Source organism: Genypterus blacodes, unplaced genomic scaffold (genome assembly GCF_046128005.1).
Source record: "Genypterus blacodes isolate CSIRO-AG114 ecotype Tasmania unplaced genomic scaffold, CSIRO-AGI_Gbla_v1 ptg000154l_1, whole genome shotgun sequence".
In the NCBI taxonomy this organism is placed as follows: domain Eukaryota; kingdom Metazoa; phylum Chordata; class Actinopteri; order Ophidiiformes; family Ophidiidae; genus Genypterus; species Genypterus blacodes.
The window spans coordinates 1,191,306-1,209,791 of record NW_027466956.1 but is presented as its reverse complement, the minus strand read 5'-3'; the positions used below and the strand labels follow the sequence as shown (position 1 = coordinate 1,209,791).

At 43.5% G+C, this 18,486-nt stretch overlaps 1 protein-coding gene across 1 annotated transcript in view; it reads left to right on the top strand.

The window, feature by feature from the left end:
- Positions 1-18,486, top strand: part of mapkbp1 (mitogen-activated protein kinase binding protein 1) — a 46,501-nt gene that overhangs the window by 21,020 nt on the left and 6,995 nt on the right. The window contains exons 22-29 of the mRNA XM_076166047.1: positions 263-415; positions 1,322-1,426; positions 2,886-3,013; positions 3,269-3,396; positions 3,877-4,059; positions 8,297-8,378; positions 14,017-14,543; positions 15,972-16,775. Coding sequence (XP_076022162.1) covers positions 263-415; positions 1,322-1,426; positions 2,886-3,013; positions 3,269-3,396; positions 3,877-4,059; positions 8,297-8,378; positions 14,017-14,543; positions 15,972-16,775 — 2,110 coding nt within the window. The remainder of the gene's footprint in view (positions 1-262; positions 416-1,321; positions 1,427-2,885; positions 3,014-3,268; positions 3,397-3,876; positions 4,060-8,296; positions 8,379-14,016; positions 14,544-15,971; positions 16,776-18,486) is intronic.

The following is an 18,486-nucleotide window of genomic DNA, read 5'->3' as shown; positions in this document are numbered from 1 at the left end:
TACACACTATCTCAACCTTTGGAATCGGGATTTGTAGTTGATTCAAGTTAATCTTTATTGTTACAAAGACCCTAGTCTAATTTTGGCGATCCTTCTTTTCTTTTAAGCATTTATCTTGTATAAAGTCTTTCGGAAAGGTGTGTGTGGCAGAGTGACATTAGAATCCTTCCTTAACTACAGAAAATGTTGAGTGATTCAGTTTCAGTAAAACCAGATTTTGGGATTCTTCAGATTTTCTCACAATTTCTTTTTGACTATTCAGGAGAATTCGTCTGGTCCTACGCCCCGTAAGCGCTGGTCAAGGAGGATGGGCAGCACTGATGGCGCCCTGATGGTGAAGTCCATGTTGGACCTGCGTCTGCTAGACTCCTACTGTCCCAGCAAACAGGAGGATCAGGAGGAGGAGCGGGAGCAGGTAATGAAGTCTCTACTAACCTATCTCAAACTGGCATGCAGCCCTACAGCTTTGACTCTATGTATTATATTGGATCCATTATGGTTCTGGGTAGGGGGGCAGCTCTTCTCTTGTTTGGTATGTGTTAAACTGTCAGAAATGCTCTGGCTTAAGAGGAGAAGGATTTATGAGCTTTAGTTAATCAATGTTAAGAGAACATTCAGTGCAAGTCCAACACTCATTTCTGAGCACAGACTTAAGAGATGAATTGTCGTGAATTCTGGACAACAGTAACAATGTTTCCCTCCATGTTTTGAAAAAAAAATTAAACTGAATATTAAAAATATGGATTTGCATTTCTAATTAGGTAACTTTGGAAAAGAGTATCTTAATGGTCCAGCATGTCTTTATCAATTCTGTTTCATCATAGAAATCCCAATATAGCCTGTCTTTGTTGTAAATTTACAATGTAGCCATCTCATAACTCCTAACTGAGTCAGAGGACCCCTCAGCTGTAGTAATAATTTAGGAGCTGAGACAACTCTTAGCACTTACAGACATTCAGGCACTGTATTTCTTAGTAATTGTATGCATAGGAGTAATGTTGCTTCCTAAATAGAATTCTGCCAGATTTAAGACTGAATTTTCACTCTGAATAGCTTTCTAGATACTGAATCAGAAGTGTAGTGACAAACAGAGAAAATAACAGAGAGAGACAGAGTGAGGGAAAGAGATGCAGAGGAAGCGATGTCAACAAACCCAAGGAGGGAGCTCAGTAAGTCATGAAATATTACAACACAAAATGAAATGAAATGAAAATGAAAAGAAATAGTTGAAGTTACACAGAGTGTGTACAATGTTTTGGGGCTCTTGGTTGTTATTTCACCATGACTTGTATATTAGTATGACCCTTTGCCTCGCCTCCAGCCTCAGGTTGTGGACCACCCAAGCATCCAGAAAAGGGTTAGCCCAGGAGGAGGTATAGGGCTTTGCAGGACCAATCAGGACCTGGGGAGTACTATCAGTCTGCAGGTGAGACAATGAAAACACCCTCTGTGTGTGTCTGTGTCTCTGTGTGTGTGTATACCTATACACTACTGTTCCATGAAACTACTGTTCCTGTTCCATTTTTCATCAAATAAGTTGCAAAATGAATGAGAAATATCGTCAAGACATTGACATGGTTAGAAATAGTGATTTCTGCTCGAAACAACAATGTTTCGCTTCAAACTTTGCTTTCATCAACAGCTCAGTAGGTTTGAGGTATGATGACTGCTTGTTCTTGTGAGACTACGTAAGACAACTGTATCCCATTCTATATGGATCCCTAAACCTTGACCCATTCTCTATGGACCTCTTAATTTGACTCAGAGGTCTCTCTCCTACACATTCCACAAAGCCACAACTTATATGGAACTCTTTATTATTTCATAGTTTTAAAGGGTTAATTTTAAAGTGCGTGCTTGGGTTAAGGTGAAAAATCATGTGTAAGAAAAGAGGGCGTGTCATGAATGTGTGTGTGCGCGGTCGGAGCTGCGGTCGGTTGAACAGGTGTCTCAGAATTTAAACTTATTTTATATATATAGACACTACAATACCACACCTAATTATGGAACTTTTAGACACGACATATGTATTAAATTATTCCCCATAGTCTATTCTCTTCATTTCATAGCTTTCATCTTGGTTGCGCTGCTTCCAGCCTCAGAACGAGATTTGGAGGGGGCTGGGCTTTATGTTAGAGTCTTTATCCAATCATATTTCGACCTTAATGTGTTGCCAGGGTCCATGAAATCTGCCCTTAGGCCTTCAGACTCAACAGTGCGGCCGTCTGTAGCTTAAAGTGAACGGCAACAAAACTGGCGTTAACCAATCAGATTTTGAGTTGGCTACTACCGACCAGCCAACAGGCGTAGGATAACATCAGCACATGCACGTCTTTTGATTGGATACGCACTATTGAGAGGCAGAGCTATGCAGAGCTAGCAAACTGAACTTGAACGAGCTAATTTGTGTAGATTTCTACAAGCTGTTTTTATTCAACCGACATTGGCTGAAGGAGGAGAAGAGATCGTTTTGTTCGCAGATCTAATTACAAAGCCATTTTCAAGACAAACTTTTCCAGAAAAGCTAGACAACGTTAGAAGAGAACTGCCAACCCCAACGCTGGCGATCCAAACGATTTATTGATTATAAATGCTTCGGAAATTTTTATATAACTCGTACTGTTGTACTTGACTATGTTAAGGTGATGCAGCGCCAGGTTACACTGCGTTTCTGTCAAATTGTATAGTTTCTTGAGCCATGGCGTCATAATGATGGTATTAAGAGGTGGAATAATTCAGGTAGGACTGTGTAGGACATCAGGCCTAGGTATGAAATGCACGGCCCGCTACTGATATATACGTATATATACTTTTTTTGAATTCCAAAATTCTGAATTGCACACACTACACACATTCTCACTCAATGTTTCTGTCTATCTATCCAGGTAGAGCACAGTGGTTCGAGAACCAGTCAGAGGCCAGACTTTATTCTGCTGTCAAGTCAGGGCCCAGACAGGGAGGGGCCTGTCCTGTATCCTGACCAATGGGAAGACAGAGTGAGCCTGGCTGGGAGGTACAATATGTTTTAATTACAACCAACTATAGGACTCATGTCCTATAGGTGGTGCAACAGTAGCGACACACATGTAAATGGTCTGTGGTCAGACTAACTGTAAATTTATCACATTTCATCTTTGTACAGCACCCTAATATTTCCAGACAAGACTTTGGAATTCTCCAAAAATCATGACAACTGAACTGAATGATTTTAGTTTTGTGATTGTTGATAGTTTTGTTGATAGTTTTAAACCCCTCCCTCTTCTGCCAGTGAGTTCCTGGTGATGGAGGTTCATCCCAATGCCACAAGGCAACAACAAGAAAAACCTAGCCCAGACAGCGGCTGCTCACTAGGCTTCTCCTCCAGCCTGTCTAGTCCAGACAGACCAACAGGAGATGGTGAGTGAGTGAGTGAGCGAGCGAGCGAGCGAGCGAGAGAGAGAGAGAGAGAGAGAGAGAGAGAGAGAGAGAGAGAGAGAGAGAGAGAGAGAGAGAGAGAGAGAGAGAGAGAGAGAGAGAGAGAGAGAGAGAGAGAGAGAGAGAGAGAGAGAGAGAGAGAGAGAGAGAGAGAGAGAGAGAGAGAGAGAGAGAGAGAGAGAGACAGACAGACAGACAGACAGACAGACAGACAGACAGACAGACAGACAGACAGACAGACAGACAGACAGACAGACAGACAGACAGACAGACAGACAGACAGACAGACAGACAGACAGACAGACAGACAGACAGGAGATTCAACTCAGTTACTAATTTTGTGACTAGAATTGGTCGCCTATTACACTTGTGTGTTTGTAAAAGTACATCAGCCAAAACTGACTTTAACCCTCTTTATCCTATATTGCCAAACCGGAAGTCATAGTTTATATTTTCTGTCAGACTCAGGACCTACAGAGCAGCTCAGCATTGATGGGAACTCTGAGCTGGAGGAGGAGGAAGAAGAGGTACAAAGAGGAGGCATGGCAGGAGAGGAGGGGCTGGAGTCTTTAAAGGAGGTACCTCAGACTCCTGACCAGGACGCATTCCTCAAACAGCACTTTGAGACCTTGGCTGACCTCTCAGGTTAGTCAGGTTGCAATCACACAGATTCACACAAATCTGATTTTTCCATCATCTGTGACATATTTAAAGACACAAGAAAATATAATGATAGTTGTTTTTAGTTCAAAACTAGGGCCCTAAACTAAGCTTCATATTCTCGCGCGTTAACTTGTTATTTCAGTGGGTTTTTGTTTTTTTTAACAAGTAAGTAACACATATTTTGCTATTTTATGAAGAATTTGTTAGTGCTTGAATTACTTTCTCCTGAGTTAATTTGTCTGATGATTGAGCTGGCTATCTTAAAGTAGCATTACAGTACAAACAGCAATTATACAAAGGCAGATAATTATGTAGATTATTATTATGCAGATAATTATCATCATCATTAAGTGTACAGTATTAGAGGGTGTGGAAAATGGAAAAACACTGAAATCAATTGTGAGTAATGGAGTGCTTTCTGTATTTACAAAACCATTTGCACCCTGAATAATCTGGCCATAATCTATATATAATCTGTCCGTTGATGTGATGCTGCTGCTTCCTGGACAGTTTCAAAACTGCCATTGCCATTATTATCATTATTATTAATAATATGAGTGACAGTTTTGGCAGTCAAATATTTGAATAATTGTTCAGAAGAAACTGAAAATACAAAAAAAATGCATTTAAACAGTATTCAGGGCCAGCCCCAAACTGTATTGGTGAGAACTAGCAGAGGAAGCAGATCTGATACATGTAGCTACAGAATGCTGTATATGCGCACTGTAGCTACATGTATATGGATTTGTTTTTTTACTGCAACGGTATCAAAGCGTTTAGCCACATCTGGATTGCTGCAATAAAAAATCCCACAATGTCCTCCTTAATAATTTGAAACCAACAAAGGTAATTAGCATCCTGCATTATTTATTCGATATGTAAAAGAACTGACACTTTGCTTTTCATTGTTGATGTAGCCGATTAATTTAAATAATAAAACACATTTAAATGACCGGGGCTAAATTATTGGGACCTTTTAACCTAATGTTTTATAGCCCACCCTTTTGCGACAATTCATCTGTCCTCTTTATGCCTAGTGGCACGTGGCACATAGGGCCTCCACACAGTTCTTCCACTTTCTCCTGTCAGCCGCCTTCACCTGCACTTCTTCCCATGTCCTCCACCCCGCCTCGCCTCTCTCTTTCTCCACCGTCCTTCTCCACCTTCCTTCTGGTGCCCAGGTCATCGCTGTTACAATCACTCTCTCGATCTTTCCTCAGCACGTGCCCAATAATTTTCCATCTGCGTCTTTTTTTTGCGTCTCTCTGCTCAATGGCTCCATGCCTGCTCTCCAACATATCTCTTCGTTGCTGATATGATCTTGCCAAATATTTTTAAGGATTCTTCTCAAACACTTATGCTGGAGTACATCAATTGCCGGATCATCTCCTTTATTCATTTTCCAAGTCTCATCCGTATAACAAAACACTAGGGTCTTATACAGCCTAATCTTTCTCCTCTTTGAGATGTTCTTTGAGCCTAGTATACGCACCCCTTGCCTTTGATAGCCTGTTTCTTGGGTCTTTCATTCCACCGCCTTCTTTGCAGACCTTCGCTCCTAAGTACTTGAATTTGTCCATATCTCCTGTCCATGGATTATGATCTTCTCTTGCTGCATCTATCCTCAATATCTTGGTCTTCTCCTAATTTATCTTGAGCCCTACATGCCTGGCCTCGTCATCCAATTTAGCTGTCTTCTCTTGAATATGCTGTTTAGTAGAGGAAAATAAGGCTATGTCGTCAGCAAACTCTCCAGTCCATGACCATCAAGAACAAAAACCCTGACATATTGCAACCTTGTTTGACTCCCGCCTTGATGCCAAACCACTCACCAGTTTCACCCTGCTCTCTAACAGTACACTAGAAATCTTCATAGAATAGCTTCATGATTCGCACAATCTCTGGAATTCCATACTTCTGCATGATGACCCACAAGCTTCCACGGTGAATGGAATCAAAGGCCTTTTCAAAGTTTATGAAATATACATACAGGGTTGCTTGCCATTCATTAACCTATTCTATGATATTCCTCAGTATGAATACTTGCTCTATTGTTCCCCTTCCTCTCCTGTAGCCTGCCTGTTCTTTCCTCAATCTCTTGTCAATTCCGTTCCGTTTCCTGTCAATCACAATCCTTCCTTGTATCTCTCCTACAATAGATAGCAATGTTATCCCCCTCAAGTTCTGTCACTCTTTCAGGTTTCCCTTCTTTGGTAGTTTTATGATCACTCCTCTCTTCCAATCCTCTGGGATGGTTTCTGACCTCCTCACTTTTCCCAGCAGTTCATGTATCCTCTTGGCCGAAAACTCCACGTCAGTCTTCAGTAACTCAGCCATGATGTTATTGATTCCTGGCGCCTTCCGAGTTGGCTCACTGACTGCTATTTCCTCTATCAATTCTTCAAAGTCAAATCCTGCTTCCTCCCTCCTTACTATCTGGTTAGGTGGTTGTTCCCTATTTAACACTTTTTTTAAAGTGGTCTGTCCAACGCTTCTGCACTTCCTCCTTTTTACTGAGAAGGTTCCCATCCTTATCCAGCACCATGACACTGCACCTTGGTCTTTCCTTGCACAGCTTCTTTGTCAACCCATATAAGGTTTTCATGTGCTGGCTACATGCTGCCTCCTCTGCTTCACTTGCGATGTTCTCCAACCATTTCTTCCTGTCTGATTTTAAACCTCGTTTCACCTCCCTGTCTTTCTCTCTGGATTTTGTTCTCTGCTGCCCGTTTACCCTAGCTGACCGTGTACTTAAGATCTCCTCATTTGTCTCCTGTCTCTGGTCTATCAACCTCCATGATTCTCCACTGATCCATGGCTTCTTCTTCTCCCAGGGTCTACCCAAGACCGCTTCTGCAACCTCTATGTATGCTTTCTTCGTAACCCGAAAAACCTCGCTCTCAAAGTGATCTTAAATGCATTCCTCACATCTTCGTCCTTCAATTTGGATGTGTCATACTTGACTCTGTTGTTACTCCTCTGTGTTGGTGCTCTCCTTAACCTGAGCTTTATCGTTATGCATACCAGAAAGTGGTCACTACCGATGTTAGCTTACCTTTTAGACCCTTGTGTCTTCCACCGAATTTCTAAACCGCTTGCTAACCAATACATGGTCTATGTGGTTCCTCTTCCTACCATCTGGTGAAATACATAGCTCTAGAGGTCATTAGGACACACAAACCGCCTCACCATGATAAGGTGATGATCCCGCGAGACGGATCTGCGGAAATTACTGGAATCTATTGCTTTCTGTAACTCTGAATGAGACTTCTACACTTCTCAGCTGGCAGTTTCTTCCACTCTCAGGGTTGTTGTCCCGATTATGCAGGGATGGGGAACCTCCTTTGGATCCGTTTGATCCTGGCTCTTCTGATGACTGCACATGGTTCACAGACAGTTCTGAGCTGACATTCTTTAACACGATTAACAAATAATAAATAATTATACTGTGATTATAATCCCCCCGTCAGACCGGCTGATGGCAGCGCAAATTATGAAGCTTAACCCCCCTGAAAATTTGATCTCATCGGGCCAGATTGACCTGTGCTGTCTGATCTCATATCGGATTGCATTATCCTGCGCAATATTTAAAACAACCGGAGAAGGGTTAATGAGGTTGTACTCCTTTTCATTTGGATGCAATGATTCAAAGTCGAGGTCAAGCCCACATGAGATGCACTCTGATGAGAAGGCAGAAGTGAGACCTGCTAAAGTACGGAGCTCTTGCGTGCGGTGAAAAGAGGGGTATAGCGTATAGTGTCTACAGCCAGCACTGGTGGACTCACATTGTCAAAAACGTCCCAGATTTCAACTTGACTCCCAGTTTCAAGCCCTCTGCTCCTCGTGCGTAGCTTACAAAAGCATAACCACCTTGGTTGGCCGGGAGGAAACGTAGTGGAAAGCATTTGGACATGTCACATTTTTACTTGCTTTTATTTTTTAAAACAACATGTCACATCAAAAGTCAAGTGTCGGTTCTGCCTTTTATGGAATAAAGAATGTTGGATGCCAGTTACTTTTGTCAGTTTTGTCACAGGTACAAGCAAAAAAATGCACATAGCCTCTGATAGCCTCTCATAGTTTTTTTTAGAAAATGGTGATTTTCCTTTTTTTTATTCAAATGTTGCCAAAACATTGAGCGACAGCTGTCTGTGTATATTAAATGTATGTTTGTGAAATGTATGTATTTTTCATTTTTTTGTGTGTGTGTGTGTCTCAGAAAGTCCCAGCAGAGCGTCTCACAGCTCCAGCGAGAGTCTCAGTATCTCCTCCAGGTTTCTCTCCCAGAATTCATCTGGAAGGTAAAAACAGCACATTCCAGACCAGCAGTTTACTGTCTTAAATTGAATAAACATTCAAATTGTAAAACAGAAACATTATCTGACATGGATTTGTCCTCAGCGGCAATGAACGTGTAAGCCAATGTTTTTTAATATAAATATTTTTTATTAATGGACAGATGCCAGTTATACAATGTACAATTGGAGCACTTTTTCCTTTTCCCACTCACTCCATCCCCTCTCTACCTTGAATCCATAGTCTAACCATACAGGTTCAGAATACAATGCTGTGATTCCACCTCATGCTACCAGTTGTGGCAAGGATACTAGCAGAACACAACACCATTCCCTTTTTGGGGGTTGTCTTGTTTCTACCTCTTCATTGCACCTGTGGTCACTTTCATTAGCACCAAAGCAGGTGAAACTGATTCACAATCACTTGTGCTTCCTAAATGACAGATTAATATCCCTGAAATTTGAACAGGTTGAACTGACTTGAACACTTTTGTTGAGGGGGGGTGCTTGCTTCGAAATTTGCGCTGCGATTGAACACAATAATTTTGTTGACAGGGGGAGGGGGGATGCGCCATTCCAAATTTGCGATCTGCCGGTCTGTCTCGCGGGTCGGATTGGCGGATCGGCTCGCGGACTAATTGAGTCAAGTTGGATAATTTCCCACGGCACCCCTGACGACCTCTCACGCACGAAAAACGCTGCCCTGGAGCACCGCTCTCCCAATTCAAAGTACCCTAGATCTATTTTTTGGTATGAAGAGGGGAAGACATTGAATGAAAAATAGGAATGTGAGCAAGACGTTAATTTCATTTTCATCCACTGTATTTTACCAGCCAGGGAAAGATAAGATGTTCCGTCTTTGAAAGTCGCGCTTCATCTTGGAAAGGAGGGAAGTATTATTAGCTTTAAGAAGTGAGTCCGTGGTTATATTAACTCAGAGGTATTTGAATTCGACTTTAGCTTTTAGATTTAAGTATATCTTGTTGGCTCAATAGGGCAACGGCATCGCAGGGAAGCATTCACTTTTATGATTGTTAAACTTGTTGCCTAAAATGGAGCCAAACCTTTCCAGAATAGAGAGGATCCCAGGGATGTCTAACACAGGATGTGCGTCACATGGAATAAAGGTTGGATAGCCAGTGCGAAACCAAGAGGAGATATAATCCTGACGGGTTCCACGCAACAGCTGTAAATATGTAGATGGCGTGCAGATGTATGCTTCAGGGGAAGAGTATAGAAGACGGATGAGGGTGTCAGTAGCTCAGTTGGTAGAGCTTCGCTTGGGAACCGGAGGGTCGCCGGTTCAGGTCCCTGCCGAGGTGCCCCTGAGCAAGGCACCGAACCCTCAATTGCTCCCCCCTCTGCGAAGGGTGGTAATGTAATGTAAGTCGCTTTGGATAAAAGCATCTGCCAAATGATCATAATGTAATGTAATGTAAATGGATCCAACTGCAGAACATGTTTTAGTGTTGCTGGTGAAGGGCAGCGGCAGCATGTGGGGTCTTCCTCATACCCCCTTGCCCCATATGCGCGCAACCACACTTACTCTCTCTCCCCCGCACACACATACGTATGTCAGATTTTGTTTCATTTGAGAATTGTGGGCAAATGTTAACAGGCGAGGTACCAGTTCAACACGCATGGCCATGTTGTAGGCTATACCGGTGTGTGTCCAAACTCATTGTCAAACCACCTCACTGAGAGGTGGTGTAGGTGGAACAGATTATTTAGATCAATATGGCTACCAAAAGTCAAAGATCAAAATATATATTAAATAACTTTTGCACCAATGGTTCATCTTGAATTTTCAATATCCCAATAAATAATTAACATCATCAAAATTTAAAGGAAATTATTGTGTCTAAACTCTACAGTTATCTGATTTCTGGCAGAGGATGGTTCAAATGTAGGTTAAGGCAACAACAACCAGGATAGCTCTTGTTACAATATAACAAGATATATTACACTCAAATACCACGAGAGTGGAGTCCTGAATGGCCAAGGTTTTAAAACCAATATGGTGGATTCAGTCAGGGCGATGAAGCTGACCAGCCCTTGCACAGTGAGTGTGAGGGTGTATGTGAGGAATAGCACAAAATGGCTGACACAACCCACGAGGAGATGACCAGTTCTTGTTAGGGGTGGGGTGATGCGTCGACGTAAACCGACTACGTAAATACGTCGGTTGCATTACCGTGAAAGGAAGGAAATACAGGCGATTCCGTCTTGAAAAGGCTCTACGCTCACCAGAATAAGGAACGCATTAGTTTTAAATGTCGGAGATCGAGCAGCAATATATGGAAACGTCAGAAAGCGGCTGCGAAGGCGACGACGATTTCAACGGAGCCGGACAGACCGAAGAAGAGAGGAACGTGTGCAAAGAGATTGAGAACGAAATTGAGATTGAGAACAAAAATGAGATTGAGAACGAAAACGAGATTGAGAATGAGAATGAGAATGAGAATAAATGCGGAGAAGAAGCCCAGTGAGGAAGAAGTTGGGGAGATCCAGCAGAGTGGAGACTTCTTCATCCCGCCGGAGTCCAAGGTTGCCGTGTTGGACACGTCTCAGTGGCAGGTTGGCCACGACAAAGACGAGACGTACCGGCGGAGGGTCATCTTCCCCCCTGAGAAGCCGTTGGTGTCCTACAGACGCCTGATGATGATGAACATGAAGGGCACAGGATGCCTGACCGGGTGCGGGGATCAAGCCACAAGGTTTATCAAGTCTCAGCAGAGCGCCGGGAAAAAGTGTGGATCGTTTGGCTGCAGAATGCCATAGAGAGCGAGCACACACTGGCCCAGGCCCTGGAGACGCTGACGGGCATTCGGTTCCAGAGGCTATCGCTCATCGCAGCCGTAAAGAGACAGCTGAGAGTGAGGACGAGCTATGAGAGCAAGCTGGTGGAGCACGACCTGGAGAGGAGGCTGGGTATCTCCTTGGTGAGCTGCGAGGTGAGGACGACTGCCGTCATCCTGTGGTCGCAGGTGGAGAAGGAGGAAGGGCTCCCACGATGCCATCTGCAGGGGACCGAGAGAAAGAGCAGCAGAGGAAGAGGGTGCGCACAACATGCTCGGTCTCAATCCAAGACAGCAGAAGCAGAAGGGGGTGGAGACGAAGAATTGAAAGAAGAAGAAGAAGAAGAAGAAGAAGGTGCAGGTCCCGAAGCGGCCGACTGGCAGAACGGCGGCTCGGAGTGCGGCCAGCATGCACATTGTTTCAGCGAGCATGGGGGGTAACCAGAGTCCATGCTGCAAAGATGACACTCAACAGAAAGGTTATGTGGTGCAGAGCCCTCGTGGCGTTGGTTTGTCACAATAGCGTATATTACCCGCACCAAACTTGATTTAAGAGAGATTAGCACCTCCACTATTTTTAGTTGTGGCCAAAGTGTGATGACTTGTTATGAATAAGTGGTCATTAGCCAGTGATTTTGTTTGAAGTAACTCTGTGATGTAGTGATGTGCAGCTCCTTGACGGCCGCAGTTGAAGATGAGACGACTTGGGAGGCCAACCAGAAGAGTGTTGAGTCCCCAAGCATGGCATGTATTTGTGTAACTGGTCACAGGTCTGGCCAGAGCCAGGGAAAGGGGGCTGATGCTCCCCTGCGACGAGATGCCCTGTACACCGCCCTTGGATTGCCGAGGGCGTCAGATTTGAGAGGGGGGGTGTGTGACATCATGAGAGGCTGATCACACAGCACGCATCGCGCATCAGAGGGTAATCACGAGGAGAGCACAAAGGCAGACGGCAGCGGCTGATTGAGATATCCCCGAGAGAGAGAAGTCAGGCAGAAGACAGAGAGAGCAATAAGGACTGAGATTCGGCAAGAAGACCCGCTACTGGCCGGAAGGAAAGGAGGCCAGAGCTGGGGACGGTCCTCAATGGTGATACAAACGCCTGTTACTTATTATACTTTGATGTTTATGGACAGACCTTACCTTGGGTACAAGGACACCTTTTGTAAAGCCAATTAAAAGCACCTTCTTATGCCAAAAACATCCGTGATTTGTATGCGTGGACACCAGAGCACGGCCTGAAACGGACATCCGGGGGGAACAGCACCTCACGATGTCACAATGCATTCTTGCAATTTTTCTTTTGCACTAGAGGTGATTCTTCGTTTCATTCTCCACTGTACTGTAACTGTTGCACAGTAATTTTCCTCGAGATAATAAACTTTTATCTTATCTCCTTATTCTGACGACCCTCAAATCCTGCCTTTGCAACAGGTGCTGGTTATCTGCTTCAAGGTTGTTGGTGCAATTGGTGGATTATGTCAATTGTAGTGTGGAGCCTGCTCCATATTCTGAATATGTTGATGTAATTAATTTGCTTACTGGTATTCTCAAGGGAGGACAAGATTGGACTGAGGGCTATATTCAAACTTCTTTTATCAGAACGGGAAGAGATGTGCTTGGATCTGTGAAAAAGTAGAGGGAAGTCTTTCTGCCGGCAGAAACCCAGAGAAGCTTGGTCAACTGTTGTAGCTAGCTATAGCTAGTTCATAATAACTTTGTTTAAAAAATATCCTCAAATTGGTGAATTACAGAGAGTAGTAAATAAAATACACTTGTGAAAATTAACTGACAATAATTATGGAAAACCACAGGAGCCACTTCCTTGTTAAAACCACAAGTCCCACATGTTTTTTCTCTGCCTCAGGCTGCACAACTACTGGTCCGGTTACTTCAACGCATTGTCTACCATATTGAGACGCAAGTTTAACCCTCCCCTCATATTGCCATCTTCGGTACCCCATCTGACTCACGCCAATTTAACACCTCACAAAAGGAAATTGTCATGTTCACCTCTCTGCTTGCTAGGCGCCGTCTGCTCCTGCATTGGAAATCCCTCACCCCTCCTACTATTTCCCAATGGCTGAGGGATATGATGTATGTTCTTAAACTTGAGAAAAACAAGTACACTATGAGTTGCCACATAGATGGCAACCATTTCTCTCTTACTTCACAGATCTACAGGCTTTGCCAGACCAATGACTGAAAACCTGAACACCGAATTCTTTTTCATTTTCGTTTACATTGTGACTGTGGGGTTGGGTTTGGTCTTTGAGTGGGATTTCCTCTCTTTGATTTGTTTCTCTGTCCCCTTCTACCCTTTACCACAGCCTATGATGCGAACCATACATTGCTGTTTGACATCATCCTGTAAAAACTGTATCAATCCTCAAGAGATCATCGCATCAACATCACTGATGCCATCTTGGACTCTGTGTCCACACTACTGTGCCATGTTCTCACAACCTCCAGCCAGCCGTGGCTTCCTGCTGTATCAATTTTAATCTATTTGTACCTCATATTGCTTATTTTACCTCAGGGTCTATGAAAAAAGTTGACCAACAACAATGATGATAATAATTACAACCCTCTTTCTTTCTCTCTATCTCTCGCTCCTTTTCCCCCTTTTTTTGTATAAAAATGATCTCCAAAATGTCCTATAGCTGTATGCGTACTGTAATGTAAAATGTTTGCTTCAATAAAAAACGAAACCAAATAGTATAAAAAAATAAATAATAATCACCACGATCCTATAGTGGTTGGAGCAAAGGGCCAGAAAATCTTTCCTGTTTGCCTCTTTTCCTCATGAGAAAAAATTAATTTTTATATCCTGTCTTCCTCAATAGGACAATGCTTCCTCTCCCTTCTCGGACCACAGATGGAGGAGGAGAGGTGAAGGTCCGGCCTCTGATCTCTGAGGTCCGACCTCTGATGGAGCAGAATCACAATGATGCTCAGGGGAGGAAGGCCTCATTGAACCAAGACCAAACCCCAAACCAGACGTCTCTCCAAGAACAGATGTCATCATTCCAGGATAACGCTTTCTCTCTCTGGGACCAATCGGAACCCATGGACAACAAGGACAAGCAGCGATGGACTCATGACCCAACACAGATTTGTCAGGATCAAAACCAACATCAACAGGGTCCAGATCTGGACCAATACCAAACCTCAAAGGTGAAGGAGGTTCCTCCAGAGAATATCTCCTTTGCCCTGCAGGCTGACTGTTTCTCCCCGGGGAAGAAGAAATTCCAGGTGTCTGTGGCATCCAAGAGTAATCTTGGCCCACTGGCCCATGCGGCCACCTCCGACCTCAATTCCTCATCTGGACTCCGAAAAGCCCAGTCAGTCCATAGCCTGCTGACAGACACAGGTAAGGGACAAAGTCTTTGTTTTGTTGGTAATATTACTTTTTCAAAAATTAGTCAAAAAAAAAAATACCATGCCATTTATTAACTTTAATAAATTAAAGTCCTCGGGGGGACCACCCCTTTTGTTGGCAAGGGGACCAAGATAGCAGATAATTGACCTAAGCCTCAAAGATTCACCATTAATCTTAATTATCAATTAAATTATCTAATTAATTCATTAAATGGGAATCATTTAAAGATTAGTTTTGCGCTCAAAATCAATGTGGAAGGGTTATTGCGTGCGTAGAGGTTGAAAATCATACAGACATTCAGAGCAAACAACTTCGGACACTTCTTGTTATAATATGAAAGGATTTTTTAACTCACAATAATAACTAAGAGTCATCACCATCAATAGAATAAATCGGAAAGACAAACAATAGCAAGAAATTCAGATTCACTGACTGGATGGTTTGTCCGTTGTGGTGAGCTTTGCTCCAAGTCTTCAGTTCTGGGCTTGAAGAAGTTTGAAAGTTGCCTTCGTGGTGTGGGAGGAAAAGGTGCGAAGTGAATAGCTGCTTGGTCCAGTTGAGTCACGGTCAAATGCTTTTGAAAGCAAACGGAGATGCAGGCCTTTGAGCTTGTGGGTTCACTGAATTGGAAAATTCACGGCAGATTCTTAGGTCTCTCCCTCTTCCTTGAGTTGAGCTGAAGAGCGTCAGTTGAAGAGAACTTCTGGGTGGACCTGCTGGGCTTTTTATACTGCAAATGACCTCACAAGCAAGATAACTGGACAGACATAAAATGTGAAATATGAAAGGTATTAAAGTATTGATAAAATGGTAAAATAAGTAATAACATTGTTTTGTTGAGATTAGTATGATGTGAATTTATTAGTGTGAGCTTGACACACTGAAAATGTATACAGAAAAAAACATGCTCATGTTGTTGGATATCAAAATTTGGTAAATGTTCACACAAAAGACTTAGAAGCTTATTTAACTGGTTTTGGTGGAGAATCAGCCATGTAGATAAATGTTACTTATAATATAAAACATGAGTGGCTCTCGGACACTTTTATTTTGTCAAATTAGCTCTCAGAGGAAAAATGGATGGAGACTCCTGACGTAGATACTCAGTAGATACTCAGTTGAATATCAGTTGATGCTCTTTTGCACGCTGTAAGACATTTATAGTTGTTGCTGCTCATAATAACTCAATAGCCTGCACAGAGCTTGTTGGGATATCTTAATCAAGTATCAAAAAGCACTGATGAATATCAATTGTAATCGGATTCTGCAGGAGACTCTGAACATGCATCCTACTCCATAGGTTGCTCAGTAGCACCCTTGGTTAATACGTATATTATTATAGAATTAATATGTTAGCTGTTGCATTAATCAGAAAAGTCAACTAAACTCCCTCTTCTTTCTCTTTCTCCCCGTCTGTAGAGTCCTCTCTCTCTCAGTTGACCTCTTGTACATCCAAGGAGGTTGCTCCTCAGGTGCTCTTCCCCCCACAGCGCCCTACCACTCTCCCCTCATCCCCAAGACGCCCACCAGCTGGAGCCACAGCCACACACCCCCAGCGACCAAGTCCCACCTCCTCCAGATCCCCCCAGCAAGAACCTGTTGACTCCTCAACATCTACTGTTGTGATACCACGTAAGTTGCCCTCATCTTCAACGCCGTGGGCACCACGTTCCTACATGAGCCCCACTGCCAGCTCCATGGCCAAGATGTCCCGCTCTGTCTCCATGAGTGATGGCCTCAACTGTACTGAACCTGCTGAGGATCCTGGCCCCAAGCCATCAGTGGCTGCTGAAACTACATCATCATCAGCAGACACCTGCGCCTCTTCCTCCTCTCACGTCAAAGAGTCCTCAGGGCTTCCTGTGGCCCCGGTACCTTCCAATGGAGCCAATGCCATGCCTCCCCATGCTGCTGTCATCCCTGTTGTTGTCGGGTCCAACTCGTCATCTTCAACTGTTGTTAACCATGGTAACCAGACAGGAACGCTTCCCCGTGGCCTCCAGGCGCGGCTGCCTGGCAACAACAGACCACTTCCTGACAAGCCATCCCTTGCGTGCTTCTCACCATCCACAAAGACAGTGCCCTCCTGCACCTTTTCATCCTCTCCTTCCTATCAGCCTCTTCCAATCACAGTCTTCCCTCTGACGCAACCCAAGAAGGAGAAGCAGGATCAAAGTTCCTTAAACAGCAGCAACAGTGCCACAGATCAGGGGGAGGAAGCAGGTTTGCTCTTTCAGCTCCCTCTCCTTCATCACCACTGTTATCCTTTTCCTCTCCTTCACCCTAGCATCTCTTCGTCTCAGCTCGGAATTCTGTCTTCAGCCTGCGCCTCTCCTCACCCACATTCTCCTTTTCATCAATGCACTATTCTTCCTCTCTCTCCATACTAACGGGTGAGACATTCTCTGTTTCAGGCCATTCTTTCTTTTCCTCTCTCTCTCCCCTTCCTCTCTACAGGGTACAGTTAGTGTTTTAAGTCTACCCAGGGAATGGTGTGAGATAAAAAGAAGTCATTAGTTTTGTTATCATTGTCATTAGTTAATTTTAGGAAATTACCATAGATTTCCGGAAGATCTGGACATTAGCTTGATTTATCTTATAGACAGAGATAGATTTAGATATCCAGTACAGGAGCAGATACACATTTACAAGGGGTTAATTGATGAGTAAAACTAAAGGCAACGACAAGCCCCATTAAACTTCAAGATCATTGAACATGTCCTGGAATATAGCACACAGTAGTTAGTGAGAACTCTCTTTTGTCTTTCTACACCACACCAATCTTAGTCTTAATGATTTTGTGCAGAATAACAGTGTGCCCAGCATGTGGGTCTTTACAGCTTTCAAAACAGTAATCCATGCATATCAGTGCAAATTATTTATGGAAACAACTGTGTGATATGTATTCTCTTTTTTCCTCTACTGTCGCCCTCTCAAGCCTTTGCTTTGTTTCCCCATTCGTTATTGTGGTTATCTGTGGCTAGGCAGTCTTCTTCTGCTACTTTCTTTACTCTTAACTATAGAGCCCTTTAATGTTTGCAGGTTGTTCTAGGTGTTTTTCTTTCTAAGATATGCAGGGGTGAGACCCCATCTGGCACACTTTGACTTCTTTAGGCCCGACCCTCACTATGACCTTGGAAAAATGGAATGGAATTACTATGTTATAATTACTTTGTTATAAACATCAAACAAAAAGTTCGGAAATTTGTGTTTGGTAGATTATTTCTCTGTTGTAACAATGCTTCTTGGCAATACATTTTATACCGTTGGAAAGCCTGTTTAGTCCCCTTTTAAATGGTTCCCCATTTGTAAGGAACATGCATTTGTGGGATGAGGAGTACAGCTGAGTATGTGGGTCGCGCTCATGAAAACTTTGCCAAATCTTCTCTGCCAATGCCAAACAGTTTATTCTGCTGTTGCTATTGACTCTTGTTTGGTGTTGTCAGTAACAAGGAAGAAACAAGACGTGTTGGCAATTTTACAATTTATTCATTTAACAGTCAGGAGCCTCAGTAGCATGTGGAAGAACCATACACAGCCACAACAGCCTGGCACCTCCTCCTCATGCTGGTCACCAGCCTGGTCACACACTGCTGTGGGATGGCATTCCACTCCTCAACCAGTCTCTGATAAAACCTGCTCTGCGGGGGTGAGCATTGTCATCTTGGAGGATGGAGTTCGGTCCCAGACTGTGGAGATATGGGATTGCCGCTGGTTGCAGAATCTCATCTCGATATCAGCAGTGTGTGACCAGGCTGGTGACCAGCATGAGAAGGAGGTGCCAGGCTGTTGTGGCTGTGTATGGTTCTTCCTCACGCTACTGAGGCTCCTGACTGTTTGTTAAATGAATACATTGTAAAATTGCCAATATGTCTTTTTTCTTCCTGGTTACTGATAGACTTCAATCATCCAATCCACCAAACAACACCAAGCT